The sequence below is a fragment of the Anopheles nili genome, chromosome 3 (assembly GCF_943737925.1).
Source record: "Anopheles nili chromosome 3, idAnoNiliSN_F5_01, whole genome shotgun sequence".
NCBI lineage: Eukaryota > Metazoa > Arthropoda > Insecta > Diptera > Culicidae > Anopheles > Anopheles nili.
This window is the reverse complement of record NC_071292.1, coordinates 37,479,243-37,506,221: the sequence shown is the minus strand read 5'-3', so window position 1 is coordinate 37,506,221 and position 26,979 is coordinate 37,479,243. Positions and strand designations below refer to the sequence as shown.

Here is a 26,979-nt window from a genome sequence, read left to right as displayed (position 1 = left end):
AACTACAGACGATTGAACAAATCAAGTTTAAAGAATTAATTCGAAGTCCAAACGCGGTTCATGAACATTCCAAAAACGAGGAAACAATCTTTAAAAATAAAACCTTACATTTGGAACAAGAAATTAGGCACACTGATGCAAAAAACAAACACGTCCTTGCAAGAATTAGATTGTTAGAGCTAACACTGGTGGCACATCAAATGATGTCGAATATTGAAGAAAACTATCGAATGTTAAGAGTAGAGCCTCTAACTAAAGAAGATGTAAGAAACGTTCTTAATGAATTTCGCGCAAATATTCCAAGTGGACATACGGTATATAACAAACCACAGATTAAAGTGCAAGAAGAATCAGGGAACGTGACAATAACGGTATCTATCTTAGTTATGGAAGACATACCATATGAAGTGTTCAAAGCATATCCTGTGCCCAACAGAGTTAGTAAACGAGTAATACTTTTGAACGAAACCACAATAGCCATAAATGATAATAGAAAATTTTTTTATCCGCAAAAAACAGAATGGATTAACGAAACAATATGTATCGAATATCATCCTATATTGTCTAGTGAGAAAAATTGTTTAACACAAAAATTACTAAACGAAAAATCATCTAATTGTAAAACCGAAATACTTCCACTCTCGTACACGAGAATGTATCATATGAAAGAAGCTAATTCAGTGCTTTACTATACTAGTGATAAAAATAACATACACGTCAAATGTAACGAACGCTCAATTCAATTAACATACCACGCAGCGCTCATAGAAATGGACACAGGATGTACCCTTTACTCAGAGAATCAAGAAATAAGCGCAGAGGTAGCAAAAGAAAACCAAGTTAAACACTATTTTATCAAACACAATACTTTCGAGAACAGCCATACTACGTTCACTCCGAATCACAAAGTTCTAATAATATTTTGCGCGCTATTGATCTGTGGCATATTAATCTTAGGAGCAATTTTGTTCATGTATTCAAAACGATCAAAAGTAAAAATATCAGAAGGGACTGTACCCGAAGAAATAGAGTTAAGCGAACGACCTGTGAAGCGACATTTCAAACCGCAAGATTAGGTGTAATTCATCAGGATGAACTACAAAGGGGAGAATGTTGCGTGCGCAACGAGTCGGTTTAAAATTATTTCGTCACTTCTGTAACTTGTGGAAGAATCGTTATCGTTACCCCTAATAAATATATAAACATCAATGTGCACGATACATGAGACTGAAACAAGCGCGTCAGCCATAAAAATATGGGACAAGTTTACAAAACAATAACAGAACTGCATGACTCCCGCATGACCATGGTATCGCCAGACCCAAAACACTTCCGCAAACTACGCAAACGCACTACCAACGGCAACAGCAATCGACGAAGCAGTTCACTGGGACGATGTTTCAAACCGCTGACCGGCCAAATTGTAAAACCAAACCAAACCAAACCGAACGAACCGTGGGAAAGACCTGCTTGACCATTAGTATATAAGCTAAAATGTATGGAAAATAAATCTGATTCAATCAAGAGCTCATACGAGGAGGTACTTCATTTGTTGAAACGCTTTCCTCAATTACAGCATGCGGTTGTTTCTCACGCCGGGTTTCTGCCCATATCCGAACTGTCCAACACCAGATCTCCCCCTTCTGCTGCATGGGTTCCCCGAATTATTCGGTAGCTGGAACAACTAGCGGGAAGGTTGGAAACTCCTTGGAGATCAACGGTGCGAGACCTTGCTCGGGTAGATTCCCGTACAATTATAATTGCTGCTGCCAGCGACACTCTCTTGCTAGGAGGCCCTTCCTTCGCGGGGCCTGTTCGAGAGTCCGCTCAGCAACACCATCTGTTGCCTTTATTGCCTTTTGTAGTTGGTATACAATTTTCAGCTGATTCCAGAATGATGTTGGAAAGGAGTGGGAGGGTCGGCGATGACCCTGCACATATGCAACAGATCAAAACACAGACACAAACAAACTCCACTTCTCTTCAATAAATCCCCCATCCCAAGCGTCAAGAAAGCCGACATCCTCGGCGTAACCCTTGACTCCCGTCTTTCCTTTTCCCCACATTCCAAACGAGTCAAAAAAGAGGCTATATCCCGAATCAAGCTATTCCGAATGCTCGGTGCAGGAAAACATAAAGCATGCAGATGCTCATTAATAAAAATAATCGATGCTTGGCTACTACCAAAACTTCTATATGGGATAGAAATAGTCTCCAGGCAAAGGGAGACCTTTGAAAAAACAATAAGCCCGATCTATCACGAAGCAGTTAAATTCGCTTCAGGAGCATTTGTCACCAGCCCCAACAAATCTATATTATGTGAGAGTGGACTCCTGCCGATTCAACATCTGGTTACCAAAAGACTAGTAGTCGCGGCCTGCCGGATAAGAGAAAAAGGCGAAGCTGGAAACACCATAGTAGACAGAGCCAACAAAGGTCTTGAAAAACTTACCCAAAACAACTTCCTGGCATATCAAAACTCATCCGCAACTCCTCCCGTCCATGGGACCTTCCACCAATCCAAGTAAACTGGCATTTCCGAGACAGTTTCAACAAACAGCAACGAAAGATTGAAACCAACACTCTTTTCTCTGAAATGCGCCAAACATATTACAAACACCACCACCACATTTACACAGATGGCTCTAGCCACAACAACACAGCGGGCTGTGGAATTTATTCTAAATTTGACAAAATCGCCATCAAACTGCCAGAACATACATCATCCTTTTCTGCCGAAGCAATAGCCATCATCATTGCAATAGAAGACTCCCTACGTTCCGACAAACCATCTGTCATATTCACAGATAGTGCCAGCGTACTCTCTGCTTTAGAACACGGCAACTCCAGAGACGCTAACATCCAAAAGCTCGAACAACTTGCACAGGAATCCACAGTATCCTTATGTTGGATTCCTAGCCATAAATAAAACCCTATTAAGAAAAATAAAAACAACTACAACACCCTGGCCTGATACTAATAACAGCAATGATCAAAAAAATCGGCCATACACGGCTTACACACACACACATATTAGATCGAGCGCCTCCGCCACTATGCAGTTACTGTGGAGTTTCTATTACAGTCCAACATATTCTTGTGGACTGTCTAGGATTCTCAAGACACCGTACCTCCTGCCTTCTTGACCCACAACTGCACAAAATATTATATCCGGATAAAAAAGCGAAGCGAAATTACTTAAATTCCTACGGTTCACCAATCTCAAGCAGCAAATATAACCACCTCACAGCTGCAAAGCCAAACAACATCGGAATATACGGAACTTTAGAGGCGAATGTAGCCACGCCGGCTCAAAGTCTCTATAAAAATACACAAAAAAAAATTTATAATGTGTATGTTGGTAAATGAAATAAATTATTCTCATTATTATTGACATTATTATTCTTATTATTGGTGTTATTAATTGATGCATGGAACAGTTGAATTTTATCGCAATGGTCGTAAAGCGGTATTTATCGGTAGTAGAGGTTGCAAAAATTCACTAACATAGTAAGCTAGAGTAAAACCACTCATTTTTGGTTGTTTTTTGTTGTTTTTTTTTTTAGAACCAAACAAAGTTGTGATTGCCAATGTCAATTGAAGCTGAACGAAGCTGAAGAAGAAGCTCAAATTCTCTGTGCGCCTGGGTGCCGAGCGGCTAGTATGGTATGGTATGGTATGGTATGTATGCTGCAGATTAGGTTAGACGATTTTTAAACAATTCGTGCTTTTATTTGTAGGGGCCGGTAAACGATAGTGAAACGACGGCGAACCTTTCCTTACGTGCAAGGTGCATCAGAGCAGATTACACAAACCACAAGACTGACTGAATATTGATTGATTGTTTTGTACACAGGACTTCAATGATCGGGCCAGTAAAGAAGAAGAAGATTGATTGGGTTGTTTCACATACAACCGAAGACTGCTCTATAAAAGGATTCCCCGTAATCCATGGCCATCGAACATTGATATCCCGCGAAATTGTATGACAAAACAGCTAGACCTGCTGCCAACTCAACACCGTAAGCGTAACGGTCGACGCGTGGTTAAGAGGATATCGCACGTGTTCACCACACAGATCATACACGTTTGTTCTTGGGAAATGGTTGGCTCAACCACAAGCCAACGAACGGTCAAAAGCCTGCGGCTTTGCTAGAGCTTTCTATATGACTTGAACCGGAGGAAAGGCTCCCCGCAAGCAGCTCGCCACCAAGGCAGCGCCCAAGAGTGCCCCGGCCACTGGTGGTGTGCAGAAGCCCCATCGTTACCGCCCCGGTACGGTCGCGCTGCGCGAGATCCGTCGCTACCAGAAGTCGACCGAGCTGCTGATCCGCAAGCTGCCCTTCCAGCGGCTGGTGCGTGAGATCGCCCAGGACTTCAAGACCAATCTGCGCTTCCAGAGCTCGGCCGTGATGGCGCTGCAGGAGGCCAGCGAGGCGTACTTGGTCGGTCTGTTCGAGGACACGAATCTGTGCGCGATTCACGCCAAGCGTGTTACCATCATGCCAAAGGACATCCAGCTGGCGCGTCGTATCCGTGGCGAGCGTGCTTAAGTGTTCGGTCGATCGATCGGTCGGTCGATCGGTCGGTCGGTCGGTCGGTCGGTCGGTCAGTCTGTTGGGTCCCACAAAAAACGGTCCTTTTCAGGACCATAAATTGTCTATTGAAAAGAATTGAGGTCTAGCTTCCCGACACCTAGGGAAAGGGAGGTTGCGGGTGGGGAATATAGTGAAACATAGTTCTTTGCAGCTTAAAATGCATCGGATCCACGCATCGGGTGTATTTTGTCTGAAAAATGAAAAGTGAAACAAAAAAAAGCTGTTCACGAAGGAGAGGGAGAGAGGAAGAGGGGGGAAGATGGGGTGAGGCAACCAAAACGCGTACGGAGTACAGAATTGCATCGAAGGCCCTGGATGTTATCACACAGCATATGTTTATCGTTGACGCTTAGCTTAGCTCCTCCTTTGCCTAATTTTGCAGAAAACAAAAGAAAGTGGGAGTGGCTTTGTGCCTAAGTTCAAAAGTGTAGAAAACGGTGGACCAAAATAAGTGGGCGTGACATACAGCCAGTGTAATAGTGAAGAACAAAAACACACAGTATTTCCCGCATAGTGAAGAAGAAGACATACCAGAGAGAAAACATCCTAAAAAAGAACAAGGAGAGTGAGGCGGACCGACAGGATGTCGGACCCGCATGATCCCAGGAGGGCCCAGTGAGACAAATAAGGTTCATTTTGCCGTTAAGCAGCGCTTAAGTCGATGCCCCTTAAGAGTATCCCAGTGAGACAAATAAGGTTCATTTTGCCGTTAAGCAGCGCTTAAGTCGATGCCCCTTAAGAGTATATTTTCAGTCGTTATGCAGCGCTGCTTAGTGGCAACTTGGAGCTAAATGTAGCATCGCAGCTGATTAGCGGCAACCGTTTTTTAGTATAGAGCGCTGCTTAAGCCCTAAAAGTAGCATTCAGACAAAAAAAAATTTTTCGCTCTCTCTTATTCTTGCTTTTATTTTCTCTCAATTTCCTGATTCTCTCTGATTCTATCTACTATTTGACTACTCTCCACCCCCCACCCCTTTACACATATTTCCCATACTTGAAATTATCTCCTTGCTACTAAATTCATCTTTTTTTCCTGCGCTCGTGTTATAGGAATCGAACCCAGAATACTTGGTATAGAATTTCAACGTGTCGTACATACGCCCAAAAATTAAATTATATTTGGCCCGTCATGATGCTAATAAATACTCCTTATTCTTCGGACAGAAGTTGTAAAGGAAATAATTTGTTTCTGATAACATTGTGATAGAATGATAGCAAGCTTCCCAGTGAGACAAATAAGGTTCATTTTGCCGTTAAGCAGCGCTTAAGTCGATGCCCCTTAAGAGTATATTTTCAGTCGTTATGCAGCGCTGCTTAGTGGCAACTTGGAGCTAAATGTAGCATCGCAGCTGCTTAGCGGCAACCGTTTTTTAGTATAGAGCGCTGCTTAAGCCCTAAAAGTAGCATTCAGACAAAAAAAATTTTTTTCGCTCTCTCTTATTCTTGCTTTTATTTTCTCTCAATTTCCTGATTCTCTCTGATTCTATCTACTATTTGACTACTCTCCACCCCCCACCCCTTTACACATATTTCCCATACTTGAAATTATCTCCTTGCTACTAAATTCATCTTTTTTTCCTGCGCTCGTGTTATAGGAATCGAACCCAGAATACTTGGTATAGAATTTCAACGTGTTGTACATACGCCCAAAAATTAAATTATATTTGGCCCGTCATGATGCTAATAAACACTCATTATTCTTCGGACAGAAGTTGTAAAGGAAATAATTTGTTTCTGATAACATTGTGATAGAATGATAGCAAGCTTCCCAGTGAGACAAATAAGGTTGATTTTGCCGTTAAGCAGCGCTTAAGTCGATGCCCCTTAAGAGTATATTTTCAGTCGTTATGCAGCGCTGCTTAGTGGCAACTTGGAGCTAAATGTAGCATCGCAGCTGCTTAGCGGCAACCGTTTTTTAGTATAGAGCGCTGCTTAAGCCCTAAAAGTAGCATTCAGACAAAAAAAAATTTTTCGCTCTCTCTTATTCTTGCTTTTATTTTCTCTCAATTTCCTGATTCTCTCTGATTCTATCTACTATTTGACTACTCTCCACCCCCCACCCCTTTACACATATTTCCCATACTTGAAATTATCTCCTTGCTACTAAATTCATCTTTTTTTCCTGCGCTCGTGTTATAGGAATCGAACCCAGAATACTTGGTATAGAATTTCAACGTGTTGTACATACGCCCAAAAATTAAATTATATTTGGCCCGTCATGATGCTAATAAATACTCCTTATTCTTCGGACAGAAGTTGTAAAGGAAATAATTTGTTTCTGATAACATTGTGATAGAATGATAGCAAGCTTCCCAGTGAGACAAATAAGGTTCATTTTGCCGTTAAGCAGCGCTTAAGTCGATGCCCCTTAAGAGTATATTTTCAGTCGTTATGCAGCGCTGCTTAGTGGCAACTTGGAGCTAAATGTAGCATCGCAGCTGCTTAGCGGCAACCGTTTTTTAGTATAGAGCGCTGCTTAAGCCCTAAAAGTAGCATTCAGACAAAAAAAATTTTTTTCGCTCTCTCTTATTCTTGCTTTTATTTTCTCTCAATTTCCTGATTCTCTCTGATTCTATCTACTATTTGACTACTCTCCACCCCCCACCCCTTTACACATATTTCCCATACTTGAAATTATCTCCTTGCTACTAAATTCATCTTTTTTTCCTGCGCTCGTGTTATAGGAATCGAACCCAGAATACTTGGTATAGAATTTCAACGTGTTGTACATACGCCCAAAAATTAAATTATATTTGGCCCGTCATGATGCTAATAAACACTCATTATTCTTCGGACAGAAGTTGTAAAGGAAATAATTTGTTTCTGATAACATTGTGATAGAATGATAGCAAGCTTCCCAGTGAGACAAATAAGGTTGATTTTGCCGTTAAGCAGCGCTTAAGTCGATGCCCCTTAAGAGTATATTTTCAGTCGTTATGCAGCGCTGCTTAGTGGCAACTTGGAGCTAAATGTAGCATCGCAGCTGCTTAGCGGCAACCGTTTTTTAGTATAGAGCGCTGCTTAAGCCCTAAAAGTAGCATTCAGACAAAAAAAAATTTTTCGCTCTCTCTTATTCTTGCTTTTATTTTCTCTCAATTTCCTGATTCTCTCTGATTCTATCTACTATTTGACTACTCTCCACCCCCCACCCCTTTACACATATTTCCCATACTTGAAATTATCTCCTTGCTACTAAATTCATCTTTTTTTCCTGCGCTCGTGTTATAGGAATCGAACCCAGAATACTTGGTATAGAATTTCAACGTGTTGTACATACGCCCAAAAATTAAATTATATTTGGCCCGTCATGATGCTAATAAATACTCCTTATTCTTCGGACAGAAGTTGTAAAGGAAATAATTTGTTTCTGATAACATTGTGATAGAATGATAGCAAGCTTCCCAGTGAGACAAATAAGGTTCATTTTGCCGTTAAGCAGCGCTTAAGTCGATGCCCCTTAAGAGTATATTTTCAGTCGTTATGCAGCGCTGCTTAGTGGCAACTTGGAGCTAAATGTAGCATCGCAGCTGCTTAGCGGCAACCGTTTTTTAGTATAGAGCGCTGCTTAAGCCCTAAAAGTAGCATTCAGACAAAAAAAAAATTTTTCGCTCTCTCTTATTCTTGCTTTTATTTTCTCTCAATTTCCTGATTCTCTCTGATTCTATCTACTATTTGACTACTCTCCACCCCCCACCCCTTTACACATATTTCCCATACTTGAAATTATCTCCTTGCTACTAAATTCATCTTTTTTTCCTGCGCTCGTGTTATAGGAATCGAACCCAGAATACTTGGTATAGAATTTCAACGTGTTGTACATACGCCCAAAAATTAAATTATATTTGGCCCGTCATGATGCTAATAAACACTCATTATTCTTCGGACAGAAGTTGTAAAGGAAATAATTTGTTTCTGATAACATTGTGATAGAATGATAGCAAGCTTCCCAGTGAGACAAATAAGGTTGATTTTGCCGTTAAGCAGCGCTTAAGTCGATGCCCCTTAAGAGTATATTTTCAGTCGTTATGCAGCGCTGCTTAGTGGCAACTTGGAGCTAAATGTAGCATCGCAGCTGCTTAGCGGCAACCGTTTTTTAGTATAGAGCGCTGCTTAAGCCCTAAAAGTAGCATTCAGACAAAAAAAAAATTTTTCGCTCTCTCTTATTCTTGCTTTTATTTTCTCTCAATTTCCTGATTCTCTCTGATTCTATCTACTATTTGACTACTCTCCACCCCCCACCCCTTTACACATATTTCCCATACTTGAAATTATCTCCTTGCTACTAAATTCATCTTTTTTTCCTGCGCTCGTGTTATAGGAATCGAACCCAGAATACTTGGTATAGAATTTCAACGTGTTGTACATACGCCCAAAAATTAAATTATATTTGGCCCGTCATGATTGCTAATAAATACTCCTTATTCTTCGGACAGAAGTTGTAAAGGAATAATTTGTTTCTGATACATTGTGATAGAATGATAGCAAGCTTCCCAGTGAGACAAATAAGGTTGATTTTGCCGTTAAGCAGCGCTTAGATCGATGCCCCTTGAGAGTATATTTTTCAGTCGTTATGCAGCGCTGCTTAGTGGCAACTTGGAGCTAAATGTAGCATCGCAGCTGCTTAGCGGCAACCGTTTTTTAGTATAGAGCGCTGCTTAAGCCCTAAAAGTAGCATTCAGACAAAAAAATTTTTTTCGCTCTCTCTTATTCTTGCTTTTATTTTCTCTCAATTTCCTGATTCTCTCTGATTCTATCTACTATTTGACTACTCTCCACCCCCCCACCCCTTTACACATATTTCCCATACTTGAAATTATCTCCTTGCTACTAAAGTCATCTTTTTTTCCTGCGCTCGTGTTATAGGAATCGAACCCAGAATACTTGGTATAGAATTTCAACGTGTCGTACATACGCCCAAAAATTAAATTATATTTGGCCCGTCATGATGCTAATAAACACTCATTATTCTTCGGACAGAAGTTGTAAAGGAAATAATTTGTTTCTGATAACATTGTGATAGAATGATAGCAAGCTTCCCAGTGAGACAAATAAGGTTGATTTTGCCGTTAAGCAGCGCTTAAGTCGATGCCCCTTAAGAGTATATTTTCAGTCGTTATGCAGCGCTGCTTAGTGTTAACTTGAAGCTAAATGTAGCATCGCAGCTGCTTAGCGGCAACCGTGTTTTTTTAGTATAGAGCGCTGCTTAAGCCCTAAAAGTAGCATTCAAGGACAAAAAAAATTTTTTCGCTCTCTCTTATTCCTTGCTTTTATTTTCTCTCAATTTCCTGATTCTCTCTGATTCTATCTACTATTTGACTACTCTCCACCCCCCACCCCCTTTACACATATTTCCCATACTTGAAATTATCTCCTTGCTACTAAATTCATCTTTTTTTCCTGCGCTCGTGTTATAGGAATCGAACCCAGAATACTTGGTATAGAATTTCAACGTGACGTACATACGCCCAAAAATTAAATTATATTTGGCCCGTCATGATGCCTAATAAACACTCATTATTCTTCGGACAGAAGTTGTAAAGGAAATAATTTGTTTCTGATAACATTGTGATAGAATGATAGCAAGCTTCCCAGTGTGACAAATAGGTTGATTTTGCCGTTAAGCAGCGCTTAAGTCGATGCCCCTTAAGAGTATATTTTCAGTCGTTATGCAGCGCTGCTTAGTGTTAACTTGAAGCTAATGTAGCATCGCAGCTGCTTAGCGGCAACCGTTTTTTAGTATAGAGCGCTGCTTAAGCCCTAAAAGTAGCATTCAGACAAAAAAAAAATTTTTCGCTCTCTCTTATCTTGCTTTTATTTTTCTCTCAATTTCCTGATTCTCTCTGATTCTATCTACTATTTGACTACTCTCCACCCCCCACCCCTTTACACATATTTCCCATACTTGAAATTATCTCCTTGCTACTAAATTCATCTTTTTTTCCTGCGCTCGTGTTATAGGAATCGAACCCAGAATACTTGGTATAGAATTTCAACGTGTTGTACATACGCCCAAAAATTAAATTATATTTGGCCCGTCATGATGCTAATAAATACTCCTTATTCTTCGGACAGAAGTTGTAAAGGAAATAATTTGTTTCTGATAACATTGTGATAGAATGATAGCAAGCTTCCCAGTGAGACAAATAAGGTTCATTTTGCCGTTAAGCAGCGCTAAGTCGATGCCCCTTAAGAGTATATTTTCAGTCGTTATGCAGCGCTGCTTAGTGGCAACTTGGAGCTAAATGTAGCATCGCAGCTGCTTAGCGGCAACCGTTTTTTAGTATAGAGCGCTGCTTAAGCGCTGCTTAAGCCCTAAAAGTAGCATTCAGACAAAAAAAATTTTTTCGCTCTCTCTTATTCTTGCTTTTATTTTCTCTCAATTTCCTGATTCTCTCTGATTCTATCTACTATTTGACTACTCTCCACCCCCCACCCCTTTACACATATTTCCCATACTTGAATTATCTCCTTGCTACTAAATTCATCTTTTTTTTCCCTGCGCTCGTGTTATAGGAATCGAACCCAGAATACTTGGTATAGAATTTCAACGTGTTGTACATACGCCCAAAATTAAATTATATTTGGCCCGTCATGATGCTAATAAATACTCCTTATTCTTCGGACAGAAGTTGTAAAGGAAATAATTTGTTTCTGATAACATTGTGATAGAATGATAGCAAGCTTCCCAGTGAGACAAATAAGGTTGATTTTGCCGTTAAGCAGCGCTTAGTCGATGCCCCTAAAGAGTATATTTTCAGTCGTTATGGCAGCGCTGCTTAGTGGCAACTTGAAGCTAAATGTAGCATCGCAGCTGCTTAGCGGCAACCGTTTTTTAGTATAGAGCGCTGCTTAAGCCCTAAAAGTAGCATTCAGACAAAAAAAAATTTTTTCGCTCTCTCTTATTCTTGCTTTTATTTTCTCTCAATTTCTTGATTCTATCTACTATTTGACTACTCTCCACCCCCCACCCCTTTACACATATTTCCCATACTTGAAATTATCTCCTTGCTACTAAATTCATCTTTTTTCCTGCGCTCGTGTTATAGGAATCGAACCCAGAATACTTGGTATAGAATTTCAACGTGTTGTACATACGCCCAAAAATTAAATTATATTTGGCCCGTCATGATGCTAATAAACCCTCATTATTCTTCGGACAGAAGTTGTAAAGGAAATAATTTGTTTCTGATAACATTGTGATAGAATGATAGCAAGCTTCCCAGTGAGACAAATAAGGTTGATTTTGCCGTTAAGCAGCGCTTAAGTCGATGCCCCTTAAGAGTATATTTTCAGTCGTTATGCAGCGCTGCTTAGTGGCAACTTGGAGCTTAAATGTAGCATCGCAGCTGCTTAGCGGCAACCGTTTTTTAGTATAGAGCGCTGCTTAAGCCCTAAAAGTCGCATTCAGACAAAAAAAAATTTTTCGCTCTCTCTTATTCTTGCTTTTATTTTCTCTCAATTCCTGATTCTCTCTGATTCTATCTACTATTTGACTACTCTCCACCCCCCCACCCCTTTACACATATTTCCCGTACTTGAAATTATCTCCTTGCTACTAAATTCATCTTTTTTTCCTGCGCTCGTGTTATAGGAATCGAACCCAGAATACTTGGTATAGAATTTCAACGTGTTGTACATACGCCCAAAAATTAAATTATATTTGGCCCGTCATGATGCTAATAAATACTCCCTTATTCTTCGGACAGAAGTTGTAAAGGAAATAATTTGTTTCTGATAACATTGTGATAGAATGATAGCAAGCTTCCCAGTGAGACAAATAAGGTTCATTTTGCCGTTAAGCAGCGCTTAAGTCGATGCCCCTTAAGAGTATATTTTCAGTCGTTATGCAGCGCTGCTTAGTGGCAACTTGGAGCTAAATGTAGCATCGCAGCTGCTTAGCGGCAACCGTTTTTTAGTATAGAGCGCTGCTTAAGCCCTAAAAGTAGCATTCAGACAAAAAAAATTTTTTTCGCTCTCTCTTATTCTTGCTTTTATTTTCTCTCAATTTCCTGATTCTCTCTGATTCTATCTACTATTTGACTACTCTCCACCCCCCACCCCTTTACACATATTTCCCATACTTGAAATTATCTCCTTGCTACTAAATTCATCTTTTTTTCCTGCGCTCGTGTTATAGGAATCGAACCCAGAATACTTGGTATAGAATTTCAACGTGTTGTACATACGCCCAAAAATTAAATTATATTTGGCCCGTCATGATGCTAATAAACACTCATTATTCTTCGGACAGAAGTTGTAAAGGAAATAATTTGTTTCTGATAACATTGTGATAGAATGATAGCAAGCTTCCCAGTGAGACAAATAAGGTTGATTTTGCCGTTAAGCAGCGCTTAAGTCGATGCCCCTTAAGAGTATATTTTCAGTCGTTATGCAGCGCTGCTTAGTGGCAACTTGGAGCTAAATGTAGAATCGCAGCTGCTTAGCGGCAACCGTTTTTTAGTATAGAGCGCTGCTTAAGCCCTAAAAGTAGCATTCAGACAAAAAAAAATTTTTCGCTCTCTCTTATTCTTGCTTTTATTTTCTCTCAATTTCCTGATTCTCTCTGATTCTATCTACTATTTGACTACTCTCCACCCCCCACCCCTTTACACATATTTCCCATACTTGAAATTATCTCCTTGCTACTAAATTCATCTTTTTTTCCTGCGCTCGTGTTATAGGAATCGAACCCAGAATACTTGGTATAGAATTTCAACGTGTTGTACATACGCCCAAAAATTAAATTATATTTGGCCCGTCATGATGCTAATAAATACTCCTTATTCTTCGGACAGAAGTTGTAAAGGAAATAATTTGTTTCTGATAACATTGTGATAGAATGATAGCAAGCTTCCCAGTGAGACAAATAAGGTTCATTTTGCCGTTAAGCAGCGCTTAAGTCGATGCCCCTTAAGAGTATATTTTCAGTCGTTATGCAGCGCTGCTTAGTGGCAACTTGGAGCTAAATGTAGCATCGCAGCTGCTTAGCGGCAACCGTTTTTTAGTATAGAGCGCTGCTTAAGCCCTAAAAGTAGCATTCAGACAAAAAAAAATTTTTCGCTCTCTCTTATTCTTGCTTTTATTTTCTCTCAATTTCCTGATTCTCTCTGATTCTATCTACTATTTGACTACTCTCCACCCCCCACCCCTTTACACATATTTCCCATACTTGAAATTATCTCCTTGCTACTAAATTCATCTTTTTTTCCTGCGCTCGTGTTATAGGAATCGAACCCAGAATACTTGGTATAGAATTTCAACGTGTTGTACATACGCCCAAAAATTAAATTATATTTGGCCCGTCATGATGCTAATAAATACTCCTTATTCTTCGGACAGAAGTTGTAAAGGAAATAATTTGTTTCTGATAACATTGTGATAGAATGATAGCAAGCTTCCCAGTGAGACAAATAAGGTTGATTTTGCCGTTAAGCAGCGCTTAAGTCGATGCCCCTTAAGAGTATATTTTCAGTCGTTATGCAGCGCTGCTTAGTGGCAACTTGGAGCTAAATGTAGCATCGCAGCTGCTTAGCGGCAACCGTTTTTTAGTATAGAGCGCTGCTTAAGCCCTAAAAGTAGCATTCAGACAAAAAAAAATTTTTCGCTCTCTCTTATTCTTGCTTTTATTTTCTCTCAATTTCCTGATTCTCTCTGATTCTATCTACTATTTGACTACTCTCCACCCCCCACCCCTTTACACATATTTCCCATACTTGAAATTATCTCCTTGCTACTAAATTCATCTTTTTTTCCTGCGCTCGTGTTATAGGAATCGAACCCAGAATACTTGGTATAGAATTTCAACGTGTTGTACATACGCCCAAAAATTAAATTATATTTGGCCCGTCATGATGCTAATAAACACTCATTATTCTTCGGACAGAAGTTGTAAAGGAAATAATTTGTTTCTGATAACATTGTGATAGAATGATAGCAAGCTTCCCAGTGAGACAAATAAGGTTGATTTTGCCGTTAAGCAGCGCTTAAGTCGATGCCCCTTAAGAGTATATTTTCAGTCGTTATGCAGCGCTGCTTAGTGGCAACTTGGAGCTAAATGTAGCATCGCAGCTGTTTAGCGGCAACCGTTTTTTAGTATAGAGCGCTGCTTAAGCCCTAAAAGTAGCATTCAGACAAAAAAAATTTTTTCGCTCTCTCTTATTCTTGCTTTTATTTTCTCTCAATTTCCTGATTCTCTCTGATTCTATCTACTATTTGACTACTCTCCACCCCCCACCCCTTTACACATATTTCCCATACTTGAAATTATCTCCTTGCTACTAAATTCATCTTTTTTTCCTGCGCTCGTGTTATAGGAATCGAACCCAGAATACTTGGTATAGAATTTCAACGTGTTGTACATACGCCCAAAAATTAAATTATATTTGGCCCGTCATGATGCTAATAAATACTCCTTATTCTTCGGACAGAAGTTGTAAAGGAAATAATTTGTTTCTGATAACATTGTGATAGAATGATAGCAAGCTTCCCAGTGAGACAAATAAGGTTCATTTTGCCGTTAAGCAGCGCTTAAGTCGATGCCCCTTAAGAGTATATTTTCAGTCGTTATGCAGCGCTGCTTAGTGGCAACTTGGAGCTAAATGTAGCATCGCAGCTGCTTAGCGGCAACCGTTTTTTAGTATAGAGCGCTGCTTAAGCCCTAAAAGTAGCATTCAGACAAAAAAAAATTTTTCGCTCTCTCTTATTCTTGCTTTTATTTTCTCTCAATTTCCTGATTCTCTCTGATTCTATCTACTATTTGACTACTCTCCACCCCCCACCCCTTTACACATATTTCCCATACTTGAAATTATCTCCTTGCTACTAAATTCATCTTTTTTTCCTGCGCTCGTGTTATAGGAATCGAACCCAGAATACTTGGTATAGAATTTCAACGTGTTGTACATACGCCCAAAAATTAAATTATATTTGGCCCGTCATGATGCTAATAAATACTCCTTATTCTTCGGACAGAAGTTGTAAAGGAAATAATTTGTTTCTGATAACATTGTGATAGAATGATAGCAAGCTTCCCAGTGAGACAAATAAGGTTCATTTTGCCGTTAAGCAGCGCTTAAGTCGATGCCCCTTAAGAGTATATTTTCAGTCGTTATGCAGCGCTGCTTAGTGGCAACTTGGAGCTAAATGTAGCATCGCAGCTGCTTAGCGGCAACCGTTTTTTAGTATAGAGCGCTGCTTAAGCCCTAAAAGTAGCATTCAGACAAAAAAAAATTTTTCGCTCTCTCTTATTCTTGCTTTTATTTTCTCTCAATTTCCTGATTCTCTCTGATTCTATCTACTATTTGACTACTCTCCACCCCCCACCCCTTTACACATATTTCCCATACTTGAAATTATCTCCTTGCTACTAAATTCATCTTTTTTTCCTGCGCTCGTGTTATAGGAATCGAACCCAGAATACTTGGTATAGAATTTCAACGTGTTGTACATACGCCCAAAAATTAAATTATATTTGGCCCGTCATGATGCTAATAAACACTCATTATTCTTCGGACAGAAGTTGTAAAGGAAATAATTTGTTTCTGATAACATTGTGATAGAATGATAGCAAGCTTCCCAGTGAGACAAATAAGGTTGATTTTGCCGTTAAACAGCGCTTAAGTCGATGCCCCTTAAGAGTATATTTTCAGTCGTTATGCAGCGCTGCTTAGTGGCAACTTGGAGCTAAATGTAGCATCGCAGCTGTTTAGCGGCAACCGTTTTTTAGTATAGAGCGCTGCTTAAGCCCTAAAAGTAGCATTCAGACAAAAAAAAATTTTTCGCTCTCTCTTATTCTTGCTTTTATTTTCTCTCAATTTCCTGATTCTCTCTGATTCTATCTACTATTTGACTACTCTCCACCCCCCACCCCTTTACACATATTTCCCATACTTGAAATTATCTCCTTGCTACTAAATTCATCTTTTTTTCCTGCGCTCGTGTTATAGGAATCGAACCCAGAATACTTGGTATAGAATTTCAACGTGTTGTACATACGCCCAAAAATTAAATTATATTTGGCCCGTCATGATGCTAATAAATACTCCTTATTCTTCGGACAGAAGTTGTAAAGGAAATAATTTGTTTCTGATAACATTGTGATAGAATGATAGCAAGCTTCCCAGTGAGACAAATAAGGTTGATTTTGCCGTTAAGCAGCGCTTAAGTCGATGCCCCTTAAGAGTATATTTTCAGTCGTTATGCAGCGCTGCTTAGTGGCAACTTGGAGCTAAATGTAGCATCGCAGCTGCTTAGCGGCAACCGTTTTTTAGTATAGAGCGCTGCTTAAGCCCTAAAAGTAGCATTCAGACAAAAAAAAATTTTTCGCTCTCTCTTATTCTTGCTTTTATTTTCTCTCAATTTCCTGATTCTCTCTGATTCTATCTACTATTTGACTACTCTCCACCCCCCACCCCTTTACACATATTTCCCATACTTGAAATTATCTCCTTGCTACTAAATTCATCTTTTTTTCCTGCGCTCGTGTTATAGGAATCGAACCCAGAATACTTGGTATAGAATTTCAACGTGTTGTACATACGCCCAAAAATTAAATTATATTTGGCCCGTCATGATGCTAATAAATACTCCTTATTCTTCGGACAGAAGTTGTAAAGGAAATAATTTGTTTCTGATAACATTGTGATAGAATGATAGCAAGCTTCCCAGTGAGACAAATAAGGTTCATTTTGCCGTTAAGCAGCGCTTAAGTCGATGCCCCTTAAGAGTATATTTTCAGTCGTTATGCAGCGCTGCTTAGTGGCAACTTGGAGCTAAATGTAGCATCGCAGCTGCTTAGCGGCAACCGTTTTTTAGTATAGAGCGCTGCTTAAGCCCTAAAAGTAGCATTCAGACAAAAAAAAATTTTTCGCTCTCTCTTATTCTTGCTTTTATTATTTTCTCTCAATTTCCTGATTCTCTCTGATTCTATCTACTATTTGACTACTCTCCACCCCCCACCCCTTTACACATATTTCCCATACTTGAAATTATCTCCTTGCTACTAAATTCATCTTTTTTTCCTGCGCTCGTGTTATAGGAATCGAACCCAGAATACTTGGTATAGAATTTCAACGTGTTGTACATACGCCCAAAAATTAAATTATATTTGGCCCGTCATGATGCTAATAAACACTCATTATTCTTCGGACAGAAGTTGTAAAGGAAATAATTTGTTTCTGATAACATTGTGATAGAATGATAGCAAGCTTCCCAGTGAGACAAATAAGGTTGATTTTGCCGTTAAGCAGCGCTTAAGTCGATGCCCCTTAAGAGTATATTTTCAGTCGTTATGCAGCGCTGCTTAGTGGCAACTTGGAGCTAAATGTAGCATCGCAGCTGCTTAGCGGCAACCGTTTTTTAGTATAGAGCGCTGCTTAAGCCCTAAAAGTAGCATTCAGACAAAAAAAAAATTTTTCGCTCTCTCTTATTCTTGCTTTTATTTTCTCTCAATTTCCTGATTCTCTCTGATTCTATCTACTATTTGACTACTCTCCACCCCCCACCCCTTTACACATATTTCCCATACTTGAAATTATCTCCTTGCTACTAAATTCATCTTTTTTTCCTGCGCTCGTGTTATAGGAATCGAACCCAGAATACTTGGTATAGAATTTCAACGTGTCGTACATACGCCCAAAAATTAAATTATATTTGGCCCGTCATGATGCTAATAAACACTCATTATTCTTCGGACAGAAGTTGTAAAGGAAATAATTTGTTTCTGATAACATTGTGATAGAATGATAGCAAGCTTCCCAGTGAGACAAATAAGGTTGATTTTGCCGTTAAGCAGCGCTTAAGTCGATGCCCCTTAAGAGTATATTTTCAGTCGTTATGCAGCGCTGCTTAGTGTTAACTTGAAGCTAAATGTAGCATCGCAGCTGCTTAGCGGCAACCGTTTTTTAGTATAGAGCGCTGCTTAAGCCCTAAAAGTAGCATTCAGACAAAAAAAAATTTTTTCGCTCTCTCTTATTCTTGCTTTTATTTTCTCTCAATTTCCTGATTCTCTCTGATTCTATCTACTATTTGACTACTCTCCACCCCCCACCCCTTTACACATATTTCCCATACTTGAAATTATCTCCTTGCTACTAAATTCATCTTTTTTTCCTGCGCTCGTGTTATAGGAATCGAACCCAGAATACTTGGTATAGAATTTCAACGTGTTGTACATACGCCCAAAAATTAAATTATATTTGGCCCGTCATGATGCTAATAAATACTCCTTATTCTTCGGACAGAAGTTGTAAAGGAAATAATTTGTTTCTGATAACATTGTGATAGAATGATAGCAAGCTTCCCAGTGAGACAAATAAGGTTCATTTTGCCGTTAAGCAGCGCTTAAGTCGATGCCCCTTAAGAGTATATTTTCAGTCGTTATGCAGCGCTGCTTAGTGGCAACTTGGAGCTAAATGTAGCATCGCAGCTGCTTAGCGGCAACCGTTTTTTAGTATAGAGCGCTGCTTAAGCCCTAAAAGTAGCATTCAGACAAAAAAAAATTTTTCGCTCTCTCTTATTCTTGCTTTTATTTTCTCTCAATTTCCTGATTCTCTCTGATTCTATCTACTATTTGACTACTCTCCACCCCCCACCCCTTTACACATATTTCCCATACTTGAAATTATCTCCTTGCTACTAAATTCATCTTTTTTTCCTGCGCTCGTGTTATAGGAATCGAACCCAGAATACTTGGTATAGAATTTCAACGTGTTGTACATACGCCCAAAAATTAAATTATATTTGGCCCGTCATGATGCTAATAAACACTCATTATTCTTCGGACAGAAGTTGTAAAGGAAATAATTTGTTTCTGATAACATTGTGATAGAATGATAGCAAGCTTCCCAGTGAGACAAATAAGGTTGATTTTGCCGTTAAGCAGCGCTTAAGTCGATGCCCCTTAAGAGTATATTTTCAGTCGTTATGCAGCGCTGCTTAGTGGCAACTTGGAGCTAAATGTAGCATCGCAGCTGTTTAGCGGCAACCGTTTTTTAGTATAGAGCGCTGCTTAAGCCCTAAAAGTAGCATTCAGACAAAAAAAATTTTTTCGCTCTCTCTTTATTCTTGCTTTTATTTTCTCTCAATTTCCTGATTCTCTCTGATTCTATCTACTATTTGACTACTCTCCACCCCCCACCCCTTTACACATATTTCCCATACTTGAAATTATCTCCTTGCTACTAAATTCATCTTTTTTTCCTGCGCTCGTGTTATAGGAATCGAACCCAGAATACTTGGTATAGAATTTCAACGTGTTGTACATACGCCCAAAAATTAAATTATATTTGGCCCGTCATGATGCTAATAAATACTCCTTATTCTTCGGACAGAAGTTGTAAAGGAAATAATTTGTTTCTGATAACATTGTGATAGAATGATAGCAAGCTTCCCAGTGAGACAAATAAGGTTGATTTTGCCGTTAAGCAGCGCTTAAGTCGATGCCCCTTAAGAGTATATTTTCAGTCGTTATGCAGCGCTGCTTAGTGGCAACTTGGAGCTAAATGTAGCATCGCAGCTGCTTAGCGGCAACCGTTTTTTAGTATAGAGCGCTGCTTAAGCCCTAAAAGTAGCATTCAGACAAAAAAAAATTTTTCGCTCTCTCTTATTCTTGCTTTTATTTTCTCTCAATTTCCTGATTCTCTCTGATTCTATCTACTATTTGACTACTCTCCACCCCCCACCCCTTTACACATATTTCCCATACTTGAAATTATCTCCTTGCTACTAAATTCATCTTTTTTTCCTGCGCTCGTGTTATAGGAATCGAACCCAGAATACTTGGTATAGAATTTCAACGTGTTGTACATACGCCCAAAAATTAAATTATATTTGGCCCGTCATGATGCTAATAAATACTCCTTATTCTTCGGACAGAAGTTGTAAAGGAAATAATTTGTTTCTGATAACATTGTGATAGAATGATAGCAAGCTTCCCAGTGAGACAAATAAGGTTCATTTTGCCGTTAAGCAGCGCTTAAGTCGATGCCCCTTAAGAGTATATTTTCAGTCGTTATGCAGCGCTGCTTAGTGGCAACTTGGAGCTAAATGTAGCATCGCAGCTGCTTAGCGGCAACCGTTTTTTAGTATAGAGCGCTGCTTAAGCCCTAAAAGTAGCATTCAGACAAAAAAAAATTTTTCGCTCTCTCTTATTCTTGCTTTTATTATTTTCTCTCAATTTCCTGATTCTCTCTGATTCTATCTACTATTTGACTACTCTCCACCCCCCACCCCTTTACACATATTTCCCATACTTGAAATTATCTCCTTGCTACTAAATTCATCTTTTTTTCCTGCGCTCGTGTTATAGGAATCGAACCCAGAATACTTGGTATAGAATTTCAACGTGTTGTACATACGCCCAAAAATTAAATTATATTTGGCCCGTCATGATGCTAATAAACACTCATTATTCTTCGGACAGAAGTTGTAAAGGAAATAATTTGTTTCTGATAACATTGTGATAGAATGATAGCAAGCTTCCCAGTGAGACAAATAAGGTTGATTTTGCCGTTAAGCAGCGCTTAAGTCGATGCCCCTTAAGAGTATATTTTCAGTCGTTATGCAGCGCTGCTTAGTGGCAACTTGGAGCTAAATGTAGCATCGCAGCTGCTTAGCGGCAACCGTTTTTTAGTATAGAGCGCTGCTTAAGCCCTAAAAGTAGCATTCAGACAAAAAAAAAATTTTTCGCTCTCTCTTATTCTTGCTTTTATTTTCTCTCAATTTCCTGATTCTCTCTGATTCTATCTACTATTTGACTACTCTCCACCCCCCACCCCTTTACACATATTTCCCATACTTGAAATTATCTCCTTGCTACTAAATTCATCTTTTTTTCCTGCGCTCGTGTTATAGGAATCGAACCCAGAATACTTGGTATAGAATTTCAACGTGTCGTACATACGCCCAAAAATTAAATTATATTTGGCCCGTCATGATGCTAATAAACACTCATTATTCTTCGGACAGAAGTTGTAAAGGAAATAATTTGTTTCTGATAACATTGTGATAGAATGATAGCAAGCTTCCCAGTGAGACAAATAAGGTTGATTTTGCCGTTAAGCAGCGCTTAAGTCGATGCCCCTTAAGAGTATATTTTCAGTCGTTATGCAGCGCTGCTTAGTGTTAACTTGAAGCTAAATGTAGCATCGCAGCTGCTTAGCGGCAACCGTTTTTTAGTATAGAGCGCTGCTTAAGCCCTAAAAGTAGCATTCAGACAAAAAAAAAATTTTTCGCTCTCTCTTATTCTTGCTTTTATTTTCTCTCAATTTCCTGATTCTCTCTGATTCTATCTACTATTTGACTACTCTCCACCCCCCACCCCTTTACACATATTTCCCATACTTGAAATTATCTCCTTGCTACTAAATTCATCTTTTTTTCCTGCGCTCGTGTTATAGGAATCGAACCCAGAATACTTGGTATAGAATTTCAACGTGTTGTACATACGCCCAAAAATTAAATTATATTTGGCCCGTCATGATGCTAATAAATACTCCTTATTCTTCGGACAGAAGTTGTAAAGGAAATAATTTGTTTCTGATAACATTGTGATAGAATGATAGCAAGCTTCCCAGTGAGACAAATAAGGTTCATTTTGCCGTTAAGCAGCGCTTAAGTCGATGCCCCTTAAGAGTATATTTTCAGTCGTTATGCAGCGCTGCTTAGTGGCAACTTGGAGCTAAATGTAGCATCGCAGCTGCTTAGCGGCAACCGTTTTTTAGTATAGAGCGCTGCTTAAGCGCTGCTTAAGCCCTAAAAGCAGCATTCAGACAAAAAAAATTTTTTCGCTCTCTCTTATTCTTGCTTTTATTTTCTCTCAATTTCCTGATTCTCTCTGATTCTATCTACTATTTGACTACTCTCCACCCCCCACCCCTTTACACATATTTCCCATACTTGAAATTATCTCCTTGCTACTAAATTCATCTTTTTTTCCTGCGCTCGTGTTATAGGAATCGAACCCAGAATACTTGGTATAGAATTTCAACGTGTTGTACATACGCCCAAAAATTAAATTATATTTGGCCCGTCATGATGCTAATAAATACTCCTTATTCTTCGGACAGAAGTTGTAAAGGAAATAATTTGTTTCTGATAACATTGTGATAGAATGATAGCAAGCTTCCCAGTGAGACAAATAAGGTTGATTTTGCCGTTAAGCAGCGCTTAAGTCGATGCCCCTTAAGAGTATATTTTCAGTCGTTATGCAGCGCTGCTTAGTGGCAACTTGAAGCTAAATGTAGCATCGCAGCTGCTTAGCGGCAACCGTTTTTTAGTATAGAGCGCTGCTTAAGCCCTAAAAGTAGCATTCAGACAAAAAAAAATTTTTTCGCTCTCTCTTATTCTTGCTTTTATTTTCTCTCAATTTCTTGATTCTATCTACTATTTGACTACTCTCCACCCCCCACCCCTTTACACATATTTCCCATACTTGAAATTATCTCCTTGCTACTAAATTCATCTTTTTTTCCTGCGCTCGTGTTATAGGAATCGAACCCAGAATACTTGGTATAGAATTTCAACGTGTTGTACATATGCCCAAAAATTAAATTATATTTGGCCCGTCATGATGCTAATAAACACTCATTATTCTTCGGACAGAAGTTGTAAAGGAAATAATTTGTTTCTGATAACATTGTGATAGAATGATAGCAAGCTTCCCAGTGAGACAAATAAGGTTGATTTTGCCGTTAAGCAGCGCTTAAGTCGATGCCCCTTAAGAGTATATTTTCAGTCGTTATGCAGCGCTGCTTAGTGGCAACTTGGAGCTAAATGTAGCATCGCAGCTGCTTAGCGGCAACCGTTTTTTAGTATAGAGCGCTGCTTAAGCCCTAAAAGTAGCATTCAGACAAAAAAAAAATTTTTCGCTCTCTCTTATTCTTGCTTTTATTTTCTCTCAATTTCCTGATTCTCTCTGATTCTATCTACTATTTGACTACTCTCCACCCCCCCCCCCCCACCCCTTTACACATATTTCCCATACTTGAAATTATCTCCTTGCTACTAAATTCATCTTTTTTTCCTGCGCTCGTGTTATAGGAATCGAACCCAGAATACTTGGTATAGAATTTCAACGTGTTGTACATACGCCCAAAAATTAAATTATATTTGGCCCGTCATGATGCTAATAAATACTCCTTATTCTTCGGACAGAAGTTGTAAAGGAAATAATTTGTTTCTGATAACATTGTGATAGAATGATAGCAAGCTTCCCAGTGAGACAAATAAGGTTCATTTTGCCGTTAAGCAGCGCTTAAGTCGATGCCCCTTAAGAGTATATTTTCAGTCGTTATGCAGCGCTGCTTAGTGGCAACTTGGAGCTAAATGTAGCATCGCAGCTGCTTAGCGGCAACCGTTTTTTAGTATAGAGCGCTGCTTAAGCCCTAAAAGTAGCATTCAGACAAAAAAAAATTTTTTCGCTCTCTCTTATTCTTGCTTTTATTTTCTCTCAATTTCTTGATTCTATCTACTATTTGACTACTCTCCACCCCCCACCCCTTTACACATATTTCCCATACTTGAAATTATCTCCTTGCTACTAAATTCATCTTTTTTTCCTGCGCTCGTGTTATAGGAATCGAACCCAGAATACTTGGTATAGAATTTCAACGTGTTGTACATACGCCCAAAAATTAAATTATATTTGGCCCGTCATGATGCTAATAAACACTCATTATTCTTCGGACAGAAGTTGTAAAGGAAATAATTTGTTTCTGATAACATTGTGATAGAATGATAGCAAGCTTCCCAGTGAGACAAATAAGGTTGATTTTGCCGTTAAGCAGCGCTTAAGTCGATGCCCCTTAAGAGTATATTTTCAGTCGTTATGCAGCGCTGCTTAGTGGCAACTTGGAGCTAAATGTAGCATCGCAGCTGCTTAGCGGCAACCGTTTTTTAGTATAGAGCGCTGCTTAAGCCCTAAAAGTAGCATTCAGACAAAAAAAAAATTTTTCGCTCTCTCTTATTCTTGCTTTTATTTTCTCTCAATTTCCTGATTCTCTCTGATTCTATCTACTATTTGACTACTCTCCACCCCCCACCCCTTTACACATATTTCCCATACTTGAAATTATCTCCTTGCTACTAAATTCATCTTTTTTTCCTGCGCTCGTGTTATAGGAATCGAACCCAGAATACTTGGTATAGAATTTCAACGTGTCGTACATACGCCCAAAAATTAAATTATATTTGGCCCGTCATGATGCTAATAAACACTCATTATTCTTCGGACAGAAGTTGTAAAGGAAATAATTTGTTTCTGATAACATTGTGATAGAATGATAGCAAGCTTCCCAGTGAGACAAATAAGGTTGATTTTGCCGTTAAGCAGCGCTTAAGTCGATGCCCCTTAAGAGTATATTTTCAGTCGTTATGCAGCGCTGCTTAGTGTTAACTTGAAGCTAAATGTAGCATCGCAGCTGCTTAGCGGCAACCGTTTTTTAGTATAGAGCGCTGCTTAAGCCCTAAAAGTAGCATTCAGACAAAAAAAAAATTTTTCGCTCTCTCTTATTCTTGCTTTTATTTTCTCTCAATTTCCTGATTCTCTCTGATTCTATCTACTATTTGACTACTCTCCACCCCCCACCCCTTTACACATATTTCCCATACTTGAAATTATCTCCTTGCTACTAAATTCATCTTTTTTTCCTGCGCTCGTGTTATAGGAATCGAACCCAGAATACTTGGTATAGAATTTCAACGTGTTGTACATACGCCCAAAAATTAAATTATATTTGGCCCGTCATGATGCTAATAAATACTCCTTATTCTTCGGACAGAAGTTGTAAAGGAAATAATTTGTTTCTGATAACATTGTGATAGAATGATAGCAAGCTTCCCAGTGAGACAAATAAGGTTCATTTTGCCGTTAAGCAGCGCTTAAGTCGATGCCCCTTAAGAGTATATTTTCAGTCGTTATGCAGCGCTGCTTAGTGGCAACTTGGAGCTAAATGTAGCATCGCAGCTGCTTAGCGGCAACCGTTTTTTAGTATAGAGCGCTGCTTAAGCGCTGCTTAAGCCCTAAAAGTAGCATTCAGACAAAAAAAATTTTTTCGCTCTCTCTTATTCTTGCTTTTATTTTCTCTCAATTTCCTGATTCTCTCTGATTCTATCTACTATTTGACTACTCTCCACCCCCCACCCCTTTACACATATTTCCCATACTTGAAATTATCTCCTTGCTACTAAATTCATCTTTTTTTCCTGCGCTCGTGTTATAGGAATCGAACCCAGAATACTTGGTATAGAATTTCAACGTGTTGTACATACGCCCAAAAATTAAATTATATTTGGCCCGTCATGATGCTAATAAATACTCCTTATTCTTCGGACAGAAGTTGTAAAGGAAATAATTTGTTTCTGATAACATTGTGATAGAATGATAGCAAGCTTCCCAGTGAGACAAATAAGGTTGATTTTGCCGTTAAGCAGCGCTTAAGTCGATGCCCCTTAAGAGTATATTTTCAGTCGTTATGCAGCGCTGCTTAGTGGCAACTTGAAGCTAAATGTAGCATCGCAGCTGCTTAGCGGCAACCGTTTTTTAGTATAGAGCGCTGCTTAAGCCCTAAAAGTAGCATTCAGACAAAAAAAAATTTTTTCGCTCTCTCTTATTCTTGCTTTTATTTTCTCTCAATTTCTTGATTCTATCTACTATTTGACTACTCTCCACCCCCCACCCCTTTACACATATTTCCCATACTTGAAATTATCTCCTTGCTACTAAATTCATCTTTTTTTCCTGCGCTCGTGTTATAGGAATCGAACCCAGAATACTTGGTATAGAATTTCAACGTGTTGTACATACGCCCAAAAATTAAATTATATTTGGCCCGTCATGATGCTAATAAACACTCATTATTCTTCGGACAGAAGTTGTAAAGGAAATAATTTGTTTCTGATAACATTGTGATAGAATGATAGCAAGCTTCCCAGTGAGACAAATAAGGTTGATTTTGCCGTTAAGCAGCGCTTAAGTCGATGCCCCTTAAGAGTATATTTTCAGTCGTTATGCAGCGCTGCTTAGTGGCAACTTGGAGCTAAATGTAGCATCGCAGCTGCTTAGCGGCAACCGTTTTTTAGTATAGAGCGCTGCTTAAGCCCTAAAAGTAGCATTCAGACAAAAAAAAAATTTTTCGCTCTCTCTTATTCTTGCTTTTATTTTCTCTCAATTTCCTGATTCTCTCTGATTCTATCTACTATTTGACTACTCTCCACCCCCCCCCCCCCACCCCTTTACACATATTTCCCATACTTGAAATTATCTCCTTGCTACTAAATTCATCTTTTTTTCCTGCGCTCGTGTTATAGGAATCGAACCCAGAATACTTGGTATAGAATTTCAACGTGTTGTACATACGCCCAAAAATTAAATTATATTTGGCCC

General features: G+C 39.1%; 2 protein-coding genes across 2 annotated transcripts in view; one reads left to right on the top strand and one right to left on the bottom strand.

The window, feature by feature from the left end:
• Positions 1-4,178: 4,178 nt before the first annotated feature.
• On the top strand, positions 4,179-4,553 carry LOC128724187 (histone H3-like; the record flags this gene model as incomplete). The annotated part of the gene is made up of 1 exon (XM_053817953.1): positions 4,179-4,553. A coding segment is annotated over one exon (375 nt), but the record flags the coding sequence as incomplete, so codon positions are not given.
• A 6,760-nt stretch (positions 4,554-11,313) lies between these two features.
• The window catches only part of LOC128724186 (ERC protein 2-like), a 60,804-nt gene continuing 45,138 nt past the window's right edge, over positions 11,314-26,979 (bottom strand). Inside the window, exon 8 of the mRNA XM_053817952.1 lies at positions 11,314-11,337. Coding sequence (XP_053673927.1) covers positions 11,314-11,337 — 24 coding nt within the window. The remainder of the gene's footprint in view (positions 11,338-26,979) is intronic.